At 41.4% G+C, this 17,627-nt stretch overlaps 1 protein-coding gene across 4 annotated transcripts in view; it reads left to right on the top strand.

The window, feature by feature from the left end:
- The window catches only part of ASTN2 (astrotactin 2), a gene marked incomplete at both ends in the record, with an annotated part of 917,251 nt that overhangs the window by 366,654 nt on the left and 532,970 nt on the right, over nucleotides 1-17,627 (top strand). For all 4 annotated transcript variants that reach the window (XM_082842116.1, XM_082842118.1, XM_082842117.1 and 1 more), the window contains one exon: nucleotides 14,154-14,300. In XM_082842116.1, the coding sequence (XP_082698242.1) occupies nucleotides 14,154-14,300 (147 nt within the window). The remainder of the gene's footprint in view (nucleotides 1-14,153; nucleotides 14,301-17,627) is intronic.

Raw genomic sequence — 17,627 nt, forward strand, 5'->3', positions numbered from 1 at the left:
TTAATTACTGGGAACTGCTCATATTCCTAACAGTCACCTTTGTATGAACTATTAAAGCAGCTCATTATTTTCCCTACTTTGTTCCACAGAACAATGGTTCTGCAGTATAGCAATACTTTGGGGAAACACTGGGTTAAATTCTGCGAAAGAGAATTGAATGTAGACCTTTTCAGAGAGTTTAATATCAGATATATCCTCTCGCACCTTAAGAGTTGATTATAGAATAGAGCATATCCCAGAAATTTTTGAAAATTGATGTCTTTTTTCTTTTAAGATACATTTTTTGTTTTGTGGGCAATACCGCACTGACTCCGTGGGGCATTTGGATACACTGGTGTGGTCAGCGGTTCTGGAGGTAGGGCTCACAGATTCTAATCCTACCTTCACATTTCACCAGTGAGACCTGGGTCAAGTGTCACGGAAAGAGCAGTAGGCTGCAGGTCAGGTGTGGCTCTCAGGCCCCGTTATTCCCTTGGCGCCTAGATGGGAGTTCCCCATTAAGTCTCTTGTTCCTCATTTGTATCCTGGAGATAATAGCAACACCCACTGCATTGGATTTTGGTGAAAAGTGAATGAAATATTTGTGCATAATTTGTAAACTAACAAGAATTGAAAAAATATGGCGCGCCATCCTCGTCACCGGCACCCTTGTCACCACACCACTGTCGTCATCTCGAAGCTACCTTCACACTTCCAGGAGCAGGTGTCTGCAACCGCCACAGAGAGATCCAAGGAGCGAGCTGTGTGTAGCCCCATTCAGTGTCTGCTGGCAGTGCCTTTCTGGGCTGATCCAAGCCTGCACTACAGACACACTCCTCGTCCACGGGGCAGAGCCAGCCCAGGGGGCTCCCCAGGGGCCTCATGAATAGTGACTGGCCCCAGGCAGCTCAACTGAACTGTTTTCTGGGGCTCAGAGAGGAAAAGAAACAGCCATCTAGCTTGCCCCTCCCACCATCTGCCCTCCTTGTAAGCCTCTCTCTGGTGATGCAGAGGTCCCCTTGAAGACCTGTGGTCAATATGAGGTAGGACAGTGAAGCCACCATGCATCCACCCATAGTCACCATAGGTCCGCAGGGCAAGCTGAGGTCTGTCAGCAGATTGACACTTAGGGTTGATTCTTCTTGGCTCAGGCCACATCTAGCATACTGATGGAGAAGTTGTGGAGCATAATGGTTAAGAACTTGGGTTCCGAAGTCAGTTTTTTTTTTTTTAATTTCAGCCCTATTACCTTTGAGCTGCATGGCCTTTAGCAAGCAGTGGCCTCTGTTTCCTCTTGTGTCAAATGTGGGGGAGAGTAGACAGCATCTCATGAGGTTTCTGTGAGGATAAGTGAGATATTACGTGAAAAATGTTTAATTATATTTTCTGGTACAAAAGTGTTTTTTATAAATGTTCGTTATGATGATGATGATGATGATATTCTTTGCTAGGAAAGCCACAGTAGAAAAAGCAAATCTATGCAAAGTATAATAAAGAGGCTCAAAATACGACTTCAGAGAAATAAAGTAAAACTAGCAATATTTGGTTTGGAGGAAAGAAAGCTCAAAGCAACTGCATTGCCACCTTGAACTAACTAAATAGCCTGGAGGAGGAGGTCTTGGGTACATCCTATTTGACTTGGACAGCAGAAGTTGGCTCACAGAGTGAGATTCTAGGACTGTTTAGTACAACTGTCTGAATATAGAATTGCTTCGCAGGGGGTGAGTTTGCTGTCTCTGGAAGTATGCAAAGGCTGGATGGGCACTTGCACAGATCTTATAAAGGAAAATCCTAGGGAAGATGGGACATTTTAAAGGATACTATGGATTTGAGAGCATCAGGTTCAAAGTGCCAGAGAACACAAAAAACTAGTTCGTGGCAGAAATAGAGGGGCAGGGGGTGAGGAGAGACTTGGCCCCTGATGAGCGACAGGGAAAAGGATGCCCCATATTGACACATCACACTGAAGAAGTGTGTGCAGAATGTAGACACGAGGCAGGCTAAGGAAAGGCGGCTGCCTTCCCCAGAGTTCTGAGAAAGCCCCAATTTCAACTATTCTTTCCTTCTGCCTCCAGCGTGACACTTGCACTTGTCAGAGGATGTGTCCCAATTTTAGTTTCCAGAAATACACAGAGAAGCACAGAGGCACTGGAGCTCAGGTGTGGCAGGAATCCCATGAGGTCTTCAGTGAGGTCAATGGGGCACCCCACCAATCTGTGGTGGTCACCCTCATATGCAGGAGGCTGGGTGGCCTCTCAAGGGCTTTTTGTATGATTTCTGGCTGGCCGGGGACCAATCTTTGCTAAAGAAAGTGAATGAATACATTTGACTAGAAAAGTGCCAGTAGCAATATTCCAATACTGACACCTCTTGGTAGAATGAGGAATAACATTTAAGCATTTATTCATTCACTCATTCGTTCAATAGATGTTTATTGAGCACCTAATATATCCAGACATGCTTATAGACACTGGAGCTAATAGGAGGGCATAAAAAATGAGGTCTGACACATAGTAGATACACATTAAATAATTACCTATTGAATAAATTAATTCTCAGATAAGGACATTGAGACTTAGAGAAGTAAGGTGACTTCTCCATGGGGGCCAGCAGATAAGGTTAAAAGCCAGAATTCCAGCTTCAACCGGAGTATCACCGGCCTCTTGATATCCATGTAGATGCCAAGTGTTGGGCAGTGGGGTTTTAAGGAATTGAGATAAAAGGAATGACACCAAGAGCGTATATGGATCCCTAAGTATGTGTGCTTGGTGTTGTAACTGTGATCTCTCATTTAATCCACACAGTTTGCCTGCCAGTTAGGGATTATCATTGTCACTTTATAGATTAGAATACCGAAGCTCTGAGAGTGTAGGTGACTTGCCAAAAGTTAGAAGCTACTAACAGGAGGAGTTTAGACTTAAATCTCTATGTCCAGAACCTAAAGCGAACCTTTCCTTTGTTCTAAGTGGCATTTCTACCTTTTGGTCTCCTTTACCCTAATGTCTGGGTTCCTAGAATCTCTGTCCCTCACCCCAATTCCATATGCCATTTAAAGAAAGAAATGAGTTCTCAGCTTAGGACCCAGCCTCTCCTGCCCCGTGATATCAGGAGGAAGGAATCAGTGGGAGTACAGCAGCTTTTAAGTTCTCCACGCACAGGGGTCTGATGGGGTTAGATCTGTTTTCTTCATTGTAAAATGTGATTGATTCAATTCCAAATTTAACTTAAATTTTATTTTCCTCTCTCAACCTGGCATTTCCAAACTGAGAATTAATCAAACCCCAAATTATAGGCAGCATGTGGATCAACAATGCCGAGTTATTTCCAGTTGAATTTCTCAAGCAATGAATTTTATGCCATTCTCTGCTGCCATGCGAGGAGTTGAGGGGTAAGAGGGAGGGGGAGATGAAGGGGAAATTAGATTATTAACTTTCTCCAGTTCCAGCAATCAATACAACCTGGTGAAATTCTATTCCCACAGCACAGCTCGCCCCCTTGCAAGTGACGGGGAGGGAACTGTAAACTGGGATGTCAACCAGGGATAACCATGACCCTAGCCATCCAACGATGCTCCTGTTACGATATGGAGCTATGATTTATTGTTTTGTTTTGTTTTGTTTTTACCAATTATGTGCATCATCTTATTTTGTCCTCACATCAGCCCTGAAAGACCATTGTTCCCATTTGTTCAGATGGAGACATTGCGTCTTCTCAGGGTTAGGTCAATGGGCAAGTGTCACATGAGATTTTGTGGTGAGGCAGGATTTAAACAAAGGCATACCTGTCTCCAAAGGCCATGCTCCTTCAGCAACTACATGATGCCATCCTGGGACACTTATTCTGTGGTGAAGTGGGAGGTAGTATGATATGGGGGAGAGGATGGAAAGAACTGGTTCTAATCCTGACTCTGCTACCTGTGGATTAAGTGACCTTAGAAAAGTCGTTTTATCGCTCAGCCCGTCTGTTGCTGTGCAAAACAGAGATAGTAGGAACAATTTGCTGTAAGAATTAAATGAGATAATTTCCCTCCACTAAAATGTAAGCTTCAAGGACTTTGGCTGTTTTGTTAACTGTCCTTTCCCCTGTGCCTAGAACAGTGTGAGGGAAAAGTTGATGTTCAATAAAAATGTGTTGGACGGATGGCAGGAGGGATGGTTGGATATAAGTGTTAGGCATAGTTCCTGGATCGTAGTAAGCACACAACAAATGGAGGTTCTCTTCCCCGTCTTTGCTTACTGTGATGCAGTGCAGAGCCTGGGTGAGGAGGGGTTGGGTATTATGGGATAGATAGTTTCTACCTTGCCGCTGTCTACAGCCCCTCCTCAGAGCTAACTGCTGATGATCAGTTCCCTAGGCCAGGAACTCTTAAAAAGTCACCTCTGTTTGAGTCCCACTGTGAAGTTTCTGCCAGGCCTAGTTGCCATGGAAACCCCCAAGCCCTAGTGGCTGCTCCAAGGGCATCTGGCCTGAGTGCAGACTTGACCTGCGTGCTTTCTTCTCCCTGGACTTCAGAGACAGCTGTGGTGTTTCAGGCATTCTCTGAGTAAATGGCTACCTCAGGGTGCAATTAATTTGCATTCTCTCTTCCATTCCCTTTGCTTCTTAAAACTCTCCCTGCGCTCTCCACTCTGTGTGTCTTTAGCTTCTGTAAAGAATAATTCAATCCCTAGTATGTTCTGATAATGGGTTGGACAAAGAGATAAATAAGTCCTGGTTTCTGCCATCAGCTAGGAGATAAATACCAATGTCTGGCTTGGAAAGATCATTTACCAAGGGCCTATCTATGTGCCAGAAACTGTGCTGGTCATTTGACATTTTCTGTCTCATTTAGGTCTTACAACACTCTTGAAGGAAATGTCATTTTATTCCTGTTCTCCAGATAAGAAAACAAAGGGCCAACAAGCTAATGTGACTTTACTCCCCACCGTATTGACTCTTAAAGACCTTGGATTACCGTGAAGATTTAAATATAGGGGATGCAATTAGCCCAGCATGAGCCCAGGGAGCCAGTACAAGCAATCCTACTCCTACCCGTCAACCCTCTTCCCCCAACTAGAAATCAGCCTCATGGAGCCTGGGTGGTACGTCTGGTAGTTGTTTAATTAGTGAAAGGAATGTCTTGGTCACATCTGTTTCTGCTGCTGCATGGGCCAGTCTGAGAGATGCCTTCTTGGACACTCACAGGGCACTACTGTCCTTCCAGGGAGTCCACTCCCCAATGCCAGGAGCCTCTAACCACCTTTCACATCTCACGCTCTGGACCCGGTTCACCTTCCCAAGAGTTTGTTCCTGCTGCACTCATGTTTACATGTTCTTTCTCTTGAAATAGCCTCCTTAGAGTCGAGACTGGAAACTCAGTGCTGCTGCTGTTATCTGGGAACGGGGGTCGGGGGGTGGGGTGGGATGTTAAATATCTAGATATCTAGGCTAGGAGTCATATGTTGACTTTTTTTCTTTTTCTTTTTTTTTTTTTTTTTTGCGGTACGCGGGTCTCTCACTGTTGTGGCCTCTCCCGTCGCGGAGCACAGGCTCCGGACGCACAAGCTCAGCGGCCATGGCTCATGGGCCCAGCTGCTCCGCGGCATGTGGGATCTTCCCGGACCAGGGCACGAACCCGTGTCCCCTGCATCGGCAGGAGGACTCTCAACCACTGCGCCACCAGGGAAGCCCCATATGTTGACTTTTTAAGGAAAGACCTATGCGAGACAACAACGCTTAGTCCGTACCCTTTCTGGTAGAAAACATCGACGTTAGCTTGCTTCTGCTATTTAGTTATGAAACCGTTGATATTATCAGAGTTTGAAACAGCTTCTTGTGGCTCCCAGATGAGAGAGAAAATGTGTTCCTTTTTTTATGTGGTCCTTTTAAGTTAAGAGATTTTCTGTCCCCTCATACCACAACCATCTTTTTATCTTAACTGCTCTTCTAGTTAACTAATATTCACCAACTATAGCAACCACAAGTATATGAATCGTCCCTACCATAGGCTATGCCTTATTCTAAGACTGGCAATAAAGACAAAGCCCCTATTCTTTTATTTAGTTATGTATGTATGTATTTATTTATTTAACATCTTTTTGGGTTTCGCCCATGCCACTCTCTCACTTTGTCCCAGCTCACCGTTGCCCCTCCCCATGACCTCAAGTCCATTCTCTACATCTGCATCTTTATCCCTGTCATGCCCCTAGGATCTTCAGAACCTTTTGTTTTTCTTTTTTTTTTTGATTCCGTATATATGTGTTGGCATATGGTATTTGTTTTTCTCTTACTTCACTCTGTATGGCAGTCTCTAGTTCCATCCACCTCACTACAAATAACTCAATTTCCTTTCCTTTTATGGCTGAGTAATATTCCATTGTATATATGTGCCACATCTTCTTTATCCATTCATCTGTCGATGGACACTTAGGTTGCTTCCATGTCCTGGCTATTGTAAATAGAGCTGCAATGAACATTTTGGTACATGGCTCATTTTGAATTATGGTTTTCTCAGGGTATATGCCCAGTAGTGGGATTGCTGGGTCGTATGGTAGTTCTATTTTTAGTTTTTTTAAGGAACCTCCATACTGTTCTCCATAGTGGCTGTATCAATTTACATTCTCACCAACAGTGCAAGAGGGTTCCCTTTTCTCCACACCCTCTGCAGCATTTATTGTTTGTAGATTTTTGATGACGGCCAATCTGACCGGTGTGAGGTGATACCTCACTGTAGTTTTGATTTGCATTTCTCTAGTGATTAGTGATGTTGAGCATCCTTTCATGTGTTTGTCGGCAATCTGTATATCTTCTTTGGAGAAATATCTGTTTAGGTCTCCTGCCCATTTTTGGATTAGGTTGTTTGCTTTTTTCATATTGAGCTGCATTAACTGCTTGCAAATTTTGGAGATTAATCCTTTGTTAGTTGCTTCATTTGCAAATATTTTCTCCCATTCTGGAGGTTGTCTTTTCATCTTGTTTATGTTTTCCTTTGCTGTGCAAAAGTTTCATTAGGTCCCATTTGTTTATTTTTGTTTTTATTTCCATTTCTCAGAAAGGATCTTGCTGTGATTTATGTCCTAGAGTGTTCTGCCTATGTTTTCCTCTAAGAGCTTTATAATGTCTGGCCTTACATTTAGGTCTTTAATTCATTTTGAGTTTATTTTTGTGTATGGTGTGATGGAGTGTTCTAATCTCATTCCTTTACATGTAGCTGTCCAGTTTTCCAAGCATCACTTATTGAAGAGGCTGTCTTTTCTCCACTGTATATTCTTGCCTCCTTTATCAAAGATAAGGTAACCATGTATGCGTGGGTTAATCTCTGGACTTTCTATCCTGTTCCGTTGATCTATATTTCTGTTTTTGTGCCAGTACCATACTGTCTTGATTGCTGTAGCTTTCTAATATAGTCTGAAGTCAGGGAGCCTGATTCTTCCAGCTCCGTTTTTCTTTCTCAAGATTGCTTTGGCTATTCGGGGTCTTTTGTGTTTCCATACGAATTGTGAGATTTTTGTTCTACTTCCGTGAAAAATGCCATTGGTAGTTTGATAGGGATTGCACTGAATCTGTAGATTGCTTTGGATAGTATAGTCCTTTCACAATGTTGATTCTTCCAATTGAAGAACATGGTATATCTCTCCATCTCTTTGTATCATCTTTAATTTCTTTCATCAGTGTCTTATAATTTTTTGCATACAGGTCTTGTGTCTCCATAGGCAGATTTATTCCTAGGTATTTTATTCTTTTTGTTGCAGAGGTAAATGGGATTGTTTCCTAAATTTCTCTTTCAGATTTTTCATCATTAGTGTATAGGAATGCCAGAGATTTCTGTGCATTAATTTTGTATCCTGCTACTTTACCAAATTCATTGATTATCTCTAGTAGTTTTCTGGTAGTATCTTTAGGATTCTCTATGTATAGTATCATGTCATCTGCAAACAGTGACAGCTTTACTTCTTCTTTTCCGATTTGGATTCCTTTTATTTATTTTTCTTCTCTGATTGCTATGGCTAAAACTTCCAAAACTATGTAGAATAATAGTGGTGAAGGTGGGCAACCTTCTCTTGTTACTGATCGTAGTGGAAATGGTTTCAGTTTTTCACCATTGAGAACGATGTTGGCTGTTGGTTTGTCATATATGGCCTTTATTATGTTGAGGTAGTTTCTCTCTCTGCCTATTTTGTAGAGGGTTTTTATCATAAATGGGTGTTGAATTTTGTCAAAAGCTTTTTCTGCACCTACTGATATTATCATATGGTTTTTATCCTTCAGTTTGTTAATATGGTGTATCACATTGATCGCTTTGCCTATATTGAAGAATCCTTGCATTCCTGGGATAAACCCTACTTGATCATGGTGTATGATCCTTTTCATGTGCTGTTGGATTCTGTTTGCTAGTATTTTGTTGAGGATTTTTGCATCTGTGTTTATCAGTGATACTAGCCTGTAGTTTTCTTTTTTTGTGACATCTTTGTCTGGTTTTGGTATCAGGGTGATGGTGGCCTCGTAGAATGAGTTTGGGAGTGTTCCTCCCTCTGTTATATTTGGAGGAGTTTCAGAAGGATAGGTGTTAGCTCTTCTCTTAATGTTTGTTTGGATTTACCCGTGAAGCCGTCTGGTCCTGGGCTTTTGTGTGTTGGAAGATTTTTAATCACAGTTTTAATTTCATTTCTTGTGATTGGTCTGTTTATATTTTCTATTTCTTCCTAGTTCAGTCTTAGAAGGTTGTGCTTGTCTAAGAATTTGTCCGTTACTTCCAGGTTGTCCATTTGATTGGCATATAGTTGCTTGTAGTAATCTCTCATGATCCTTTGTATTTCTGCAGTGTCAGTTGTTACTTCTCCATTTTCATTTCTAATTCTATTGAATTGACTCTTCTCCCTTTTTTTCTTGATGATTCTGGCTAATGGTTTATCAATTTTGTTTATCTTCTCAAAGAACCAGCTTTTAGTTTTATTGATCTTTGCTATAGTTTCCTTCATTTCTTTTTCATTTATTTCTGATCTGATCTTTAGGATTTCTTTCCTTCTGCTAAGTTTGGGGTTCTTTTGTTCTTCTTTCTCTAATTGCTTTAGGTGTAACGTTAGGTTGTTTATTTGAGATGTTTCTTGTTTCTTGAGGTAGAATTGTATTGCTATAAACTTCCCTCTTAGAACTGCTTTTGCTGCATCCCATAGGTTTTGGGTTTTGGTGTTTTCATTGTCATTTGTCTCTAGGTATTTTTTGATTTCCTCTTTGATTTCTTCAGTGATCTCTTGGTTATTTAGTAGTGTATTGTTTAGCCTCTGTGTGTTTGTAATTTTTACAAATTTTTTCCTGTAATTGATACCTAGTCTCATACCGTTGTGGTCAAAAAGCATACTTGATACAATTTCAACTTTCTTAAATTTACCAAGGCTTGATTTGTGACCCAAGATATGATCTATCCTGGAGAATGTTCCTTGAGCACTTGAGAAAAATGTGTATTCTGTTTTTTTTTGGTTGGAATATCCTATATGTATCAATTAAATCCATCTTGTTTAATGTATCATTTAAAGCTTGTGTTTACTGTTTATTTTCATTTTGGATGATCTGTCCATTGGTGAAAGTGGGGTGTTAAAGTCCCCTACTGTTATTGTGTACTGCCGATTTCCCCTTGTATGGCTGTTAGCATTTGCCTTATGTATTGAGGTGCTCCTATGTTGGGTGCATAAATATTTACAGTTGTTATATCTTCTTCTTGGATTGATCCCTTCATCATTATGTAGTGTCCTCCTTGTCTCTTGTAACACTGTCTCTTGTATTTTAAAGTCTATTTTGTCTGATATGAGTATTGCTACTCCAACTTTCTTTTGATTTTCATTTGCATGGAATTTCTTTTTCCGTCCCCTCACTTTCAGTCTGTATGTGTCCCTAGGTCTGAAGTGGGTCTCTTGTAGACAGCATATATATGCGTCTTGTTTTTGTATCCATTCAGCAAGCCTGTGTCTTTTGGTTGGAGCATTTAATCCATTCACGTTTAAGGTAATTATTTGTATGTATGTTCCTATGACCATTTTCTTAATCGTTTTGGGTTTGTTTTTATAGGTCCTTTTCTTCTCTTGTGTTTCCCACTTAGAGAAATTCCTTTAGCATTTGTTGTAGAGCTGGTTTGGTGGTGCTGAATTCTCTTAGCTTTTGATTGTCTGTAAAGGTTTTAATTTCTCCGTCAAATCTGAATGAGATCCTTGTTGGGTAGAGTAATCTTGGTTGTAGGTTCTTCCCTTTCATCACTTTATGTATATCATGCCACTCCCTTCTGGCTTGTAGAGTTTCTGCTGAGAAATCAGCTGTTAACCTTATGGGAGTTCCCTTGTATGTTATTTGTCGTTTTTCTGTTGCTGCTTTCAATAATTTTTGTTTGTCTTCAATTTTTGCCAGTTTGATTACTATGTGTCTTGGCATGTTTCTCCTTGGGTTTATCCTGTATGGGACTCTCTGTGCTTCCTGGACTTGGGTGGCTATTTCCTTTCCCATGTTAAGGAAGTTTTCACCGATAATAACTTCAAATATTTTCTCTGGTCCTTTCTCTCTCTCTTCTCCTTCTGGGACACCTATAATGTGAATGTTGTTGCGTTTAATGTTGTCCCAGAGGTCTCTTAGGCTGTCTTCACTTCTTTTCATTCTTTTTTGTTTATTCTCTTGTGCAGCAGTGAATTCCACCCTTCTGTCTTCCAGGTCACTTATTCGTTCTTCTGCCTCCGTTATTCTGTTGTTGATTCCTACCAGAGAACTTTTAATTTCATTTATTGTCTTGTTTATCATTGTTTGTTTGCTCTTTAGTTCTTCTAGGTCCTTGTTAAACATTTCTTGTAGTTTCTCCATTCTAGTTCCAAGATTTTGTATCATCCTTGCTATCATTACTCTGAATTCTTTTTCAGGTACACTGCCTATTTCCTCTTCATTTGTTAGGTCTGGTAGGTTTTTATCTTGCTCCTTCATCGGCTGTGTGTTTTTCTGTTTTCTCATTTTTCTTAACTTTCTGTGCCTGGGGTCTCCTTTTTGAAACCTGCAGGTTCGTAGTTCCCATTGTTTTTGGTTTCTGCCCCCAGTGGCTAAGGTTGGTTCAGTGGGTTGTGTAGGCTTCCTGGTGGAGGGGAGTAATGCCTGTGTTCGGCTGGATGAGGCTGGATCTTGTCTTTCTGGTGGGCAGGTCCACGTCTGGTGGTGTATTTTGGGGTGTCTGTGGCCTTATTATGATTTTAGGCAGCCTTTCTGCTAATGGGTGGGGTTGTGTTCTTGTCTTGCTAGTTGTTTGGCATAGGGTGTCCAGCACTGGAGCTTGCTGGTCGTTGAGTGGAGCTGGGTCTTAGCGTTGAGATGGAGATCTCTGGGAGATTTTTGCCGTTTGATGTTACGTGGGGCTGGGAGGTCTCTGGTTGACCAGTGTCCTCAATTCGGCTCTCCCACCTCAGAAACTCAGGCCTGACACCCGGCCGGAGCACCAAGACCGTGTCAGCCACACGGCCAGACAAAGTTCAACCAAAGTTGTGATACTTATTTCCCTTGTAGGAGTCCACATGATATTAAGAGGCACCGTGGGGGGAGTATATTAATAGCTACCATGTCTTGGGTCTTACGATTACCCTTTTTCCCTTAACAACATCACCTCCCGGCAGGTCCTGAGGAGACCAGGCTCCTGTGAGAGAGAACTGGACCCCACAGTTTCCCAAAGCTGAAGCCCCAGTGGGTCCTGAGGAGACCCAACTTCCGTTAGTGTGGACTCGACCCCCAGTTGTCCTGAAGCCCGGGCCGTCAGCACGGACTCAGCCCTGCGTGTTCCAGTAGCCAAAGACCCAGCGGGTCCTGAGGAGACGGGCCTCCTGGCAGCTGTCCACAAAGCCCCTATTCTTTTTTATTTTTATTTATTTATTTTTTTTTTTTGGTACGCGGGCCTCTCACTGTTGTGGCCTCTCCCATTGCGGAGCACAGGCTCCGGACACGCAGCCTCAGCGGCCATGGCTCACGGGCCCAGCCACTCCGCGGCATGTGGGATCTTCCCAGACCGGGGCACGAACCCGTGTCCCCTGCATCGGCAGGCGGACTCTCAACCACTGCGCCACCAGGGAAGCCCAAAGCCCCTATTCTTAAATTAAGCAATTTAAGGTTCTGAGCAATGAACCTGGCAGGAGAGACATAAGGATGGTAAAGATGGGATCCCTTCCCTCAAGCAGCTCACTGATTATTAAGAAAAATAGGTATCCGTACAAAAATCTGAAAGTGGGCTGTCAGGGGCTCCTGTTCCTTTAGGGTCCATTTATCTGGAAGTGTTGGTTGTCTATGGTTGGCATGATTTTTGACAGTTCCGTGCCTGTGTCTGGTTGCTAATATACTTATTATCACTTCTGGAAGATATGATGCATTTACTGAGATGCTACCACATTGCAGACACTGTGGTAGGCATTGCGATACAGTGGTGAGCCGAAGACGTAGTGCCTGCCCTGAAGGAATTTACCATCAAGTTACTAGATTCTAGTGTTTGAATAAGATATTTTAGGAAGCATAACAAATGTAGGCAGTCTTTCTCCCTAGAGGGAGAGGGATTTACACTTATGATTAATCTCAGTGAGTGACGGGAAACAAGGAAACAAGTGGATTTCTATGCAAAAGAAATAGCTCCTATGCTAATATTAACATGATGAAGAGCGCTCACTTTGGCATCACTGCAGTGATGCAGCCCTGCCAGCTCGTGGGCTGGGTAGGAGAGAGCAGCAAGGAGGTATGAATGTAGGGACGCACTGTGAAGGCCTCAGATGCCAGGCTAATCAGTGTGGACCACATCCTGTGGCCAGTTGCTCTATAACAGCTCAGGGGGTTCCACCATGGAGTTAGATAGGAAGATGTGCCTACACCTCCCTCATCTCACAAGCAAACAGACAATAGAAGAGATCAGGGGTAAGAGGTGAAAATGCTAAGGACATAGAGTACACAGGACTGCATGCTGTTTAGTTGCTATAAAGGAGGAAGACAGAAGACTGAAAGTTGACATCTAGGTTTCTGGCCAGTTTAAATGGCAGTGCTTTCAATACTTAGGGGAGCCCAGGAGAAGGAGGAAGAAGAGGCTTTAAGGAGATGGTAATGCGTCCAGTTTTGAACATGTTGTTTTGTCATACTCATGGGATATTCAGAGAGAGATGTCCGGGAGGTTTGGGCATAAAGGTTTGCTCCAAATAAGAGCGGAGTGGATAATAGAAATTTGGGAAGCATTGTTCTAGACATGTTAATCAAAGCCTTGACATTAGATGTGAATAGTAAAGCCAAATAATGAGACTCGTTGGGGGCTCAGGATATAGTCCTTAGAATTTCTTTGCTGGCCCAGCACTCTCCTTGCCAGGCAGATCCAATCTACTCATTGTACTGTGACCGTGAAATTGTCTTTAATTTTCCCAGGCAAAACTCCCCTTCATCTTCTGCCCTCTCTACTAGCTCTTAGCACAACTTGCCTTGGATTCTAATTAGCTGTGGATAAGTCCGCCTTTGCCCCCTAGCCTGTAAGCTCCTGCAGAGCAAGAACTATTCTTATTCTGCTCTATGTGTGTCTCACCTAGGAGGTCATCAGTAGATGCTTGGGAAATTAACTTGAACTGATCGGCCTCAAAGTCCGTGCAACCCTTCTAGATGGCAGACATTGTATATACGCTATGCCACACACATGATCATCACAACCACCTGTGAGCTGTCTGTTATTATCCTCATCGTGCACATAAGAAAACCGAGGTTCAGAAATTGAAACAGGTCACACAGCCAATGAGGGCTGAAGGCCACATTTGAACCCAGATGGTCAAACTCCAAAGCCCATGCTCCTTTCCCTAGGCCCTATGAATTCAACAACACAGTATCTTCTCGGTTGCTTCTAAAGTGAGTAGAAAGTTTAGTATCATTTAAATATTATCAAACATGGCCAACCTAATTGAGAGGGGAAGAGTAAGAATTGCCACAATTCTGAGGACGTTTTTTTCTTTTCGTCTATACCAAAAGGGATAAATAAGCCCATTTTGCAGAGAGTTAAACAAAGACCCAACAGGGGACCACTGAGCTGTCGCTACAAGCACAGAGGTTGGAAAATGTGGTTTCTTTTTCCAGCTTCTCATTTGGAAAACAACAGAATTCCCAAATTCCATGCTACTCCTGTTTCCTCACCTCATGGACTTCTGTATCTTTGTGTGTGTTTATGTTACTAGGTTTGCTGAAAAGCCCAGTGAACAAGACGGCCCTGATGCTGATCGCTGTGAGCTCCTGCATCCTGGCCATGGTGTGTGGCAGTCAGATGTCCTGTCCACTCACTGTGAAGGTGACTCTGCATGTGCCCGAGCACTTCATTGCAGACGGTAAGAGCTGAGCGTCAGAGATGCCCCACATCTACTCGGCACCTTGCACCCCTGTGTGCTCCAATGTTCCCCATGCATGGCCCAACCTCAGAATTATATTACTAAAAAAGAGAGAGAGCATCCAAAGACCTTAAGAGGTCCTTATCTCTGAAAATTCTGGATTATCTGAATGGAACTAAAGACTGCTTTTATTCCATGGGCAAGGGTAAGATTTGTTAATAAAGAAAGAATTCCATGGGCGTGCAGAAAGATTGAGCTACTTCAAAGAACCTACTGTTTTCTTATCATGCGTGTGCATCCTATGCCTAACTAAAAATACCTCCCCGCCCCCCAAAATAGTCTTTCCTATTTAAAAAATACGACAAAGAAGACTGTATGAGCTTTGTTGGCACTTCCTAAGTGTCCTGGATCATACTCATATCTCATTCGCTGTAAATGTCCTTTACAAGCATGTTATATCCTACCATTTACTCCTCACCCAATTAGTTTGAATTAATGAGACACTGTAGTTGCTATACTCATTCGCAAAGCATGGTCCAAGAAGCTGATTAAGGTGCTTGATATCTATTGCTAAAGTGCCCTCCAGAAAATTGTTCCAGTTTATATACTCCAGCAGAATGTGATGTGTTTCCCCAAATGCTTGGCATTATTATTTATTTATTTATTTTTACAATTTACATATATTATAACTTTTCCTTCACATACATTACAAATGACAGAAATGTATCCATTTTGGGGAAGAATTTTTTTTTTAATTGACGTGTAGTTGATTTACAATGTTGTGTTAATTTCTGCTGTGCAGCAAAGTGATTCGGTTATACATATATATACATTTTTGTATTCTTTTCCATTACGGTTTATCTTAGGGTATTGAATATAGTTTCCTGTGATATACGGTAGGACCTGGTTGTTTATCAATTCTATGTATAATAGCTTACAACTGCTAACCCCAACCTCCCATTCCATCCCTCCCCTCCTCCCCCCTCCCCCTTGGCAACCACCAGTCTGTTCTCTATGTCCATGAGTCTGTTTATGCTTTGTAGATAGGTTCATTTGTGCCATATTTCAGATTCCACATATAAGTGATAACATACGATGTTTGTCTTTCTCTTTCTGACTTCATTTAGTGTGATCATCTCTAGTTTCATCCATGTTGCTACAAATGGCATTATTTCCTTCTTTTTTATGGCTGGGTAGTATTCCGTTGTATATATGTACCACATCTTCTTTTTTATTATTATATATGTACCACATCTTCTTTTTTATTATTAGTTTTTATTGGAGTACAGTTGATTTACACAGCTGTGTTAGTTTCAGGTGTACAACAAAGTGAATACATATATACATTATATATATATATATACGCACATGCTCATTCTTTTTTCAGATTCTTTTCACATATAGGTTATTACAGAATATTGAGTAGAATTCCCTGTGTTATACAGTAAGTCCTTATTAGTATTATTATTTTTAAATGTATTGAAAGTTATCGTAAATATAATAAAGAAGAAATATTAAGTATGTACCTTAATGAATTTTTACGTGATTTCACCCAGATCAAACATAAAACATTTCCAACACCTTCAGCTTCCTTATGCCCCCTCCCAGTGAATCCCATCCCAGGGATAACCACCCTTCTAGCACCATATTAGTACCATTATTATTTTTTAAAATCTTTTTCCCACTGGATATGTATCAGGTGTTTTTGAGATCCTTTATATATGTCAGCCATATTTTAATGCAACTTGATTTTATCTCTAATTTTTTAAGTTACAATGTTCACAACTTAGCACCAATCCCTTCAGTATGTTCTGTGCAGAGTGGAACTTTCACCTCCTTTCTCTCCTAGACTTATACTAAAGCATCCTGTGTTTACTCCTACTTCACCATAGTGAACTAGCCCCTACTTTAGATTTTTTTTCAATTATATTTTTATTGAGGTATAGTTGATGTGCCATATTATATAAGTTTCAGGTATACAACATATTTTGCACAATTTTTAAAGACTATATTCCATTTATAGTTATTGTAAAATACTGGCTATATTTCCTGTGTCGTACTATATATCCTTGTAGCTTATTTATTTTATGTGTAGTAGTTTGTACCTCTTAATCCCCTACCCCAGTCTTGCCCCTCCCACCTTCCCTTTCCCCTCTGGTAAGCACAAGTTTGTTCTCTATATCTGTGAGTCTATTTCTCTTCTGTTATAATCACTAGCTAACTTTATATTTTAATTTTTATTTCCATTTTTCAATTGAACTGCAAGTAAGTTTAGTATTTCTCATCTTATATGCACTCAGTTGATCTTTTGACCAAAGCAGAAGACTTTTGGTTCATCCCTATCAAATCGTATGTGCACATAAGACAGGAAAATATGGGAATATGAAATGGCAGAAGCATAGCAGAAGTAGAAGGGACAAAATTTACTGCAGCAGCTAGGCACGTAGGCTCATGGAGCTTGGGACTGGAAAAATTGCCAGCACCTGGGTGTGGCTGGAACATGGGATGAGAGAGTAAGAGTGATGAAAACCAATAGGGCAAAGTTTGACCATTGTTGGAGGCATGTGAACTTACTTTTTATCACCACCAGTCACTGTTCATTAATTGTAGAATGTTAGGTCTTAGAGACATCCACATTTTGAACATTTATTTTCACGCATGTAGAAATGGAGCTCCTAAGAGGCTAAGTAACTTGGTCAGGGTCATGATTAATGGCTGAGATCAGAGACTATAGAATAATACAAACAAAATTCAAATACTTGCCCTATTACCTGCCACTTCCATAGCCAAGTGAATTATTTACCTCTCTGAGTCTCAATCTCGGCGTCTATAAAATGGGAATGATAATAATACCTATCTCATAGGATTATTGTGAAGCCTACAATTCCGTATTTATCAGATTTTTAGATAGCAAGTAGGTGGGAAATAGCAAAATCAAAGGATTACCCAAGAAAACTGTAAAACTACTGTGGTGGCTTCAAAGGATAGACAAAAATGTGGTAAATTAAAAGGTGCCCTTTCCCGATAATTCTTATTCTGATCTCTGTCATAAACTTAAAGCTTTATAACTACGTGTAGACTTGTCTGCTTCTGCCTCTAGACTGGAATGTCTGTGAGGCAAGAATATCCCTGGTGACCAACACGCCGCATGGCCTGTGATGGATGCTCAATAAGTATGTGTTGAATGAATGAACAGGGCCTAAATTAAAGCAGAATTATGAAAAGTTCTGTGGGATTCTTCTACCAGATGTCTAAGCAGAAAGGGGAGACCGAGTGAAGGAGAACTAAGGCAGAGGATGCACAGAAGTCAAAAAAATTGGAAATAAC

The sequence above is a fragment of the Leucopleurus acutus genome (genome assembly GCF_964270905.1).
Source record: "Leucopleurus acutus genome assembly, chromosome: 7".
Lineage (NCBI taxonomy): Eukaryota > Metazoa > Chordata > Mammalia > Artiodactyla > Delphinidae > Leucopleurus > Leucopleurus acutus.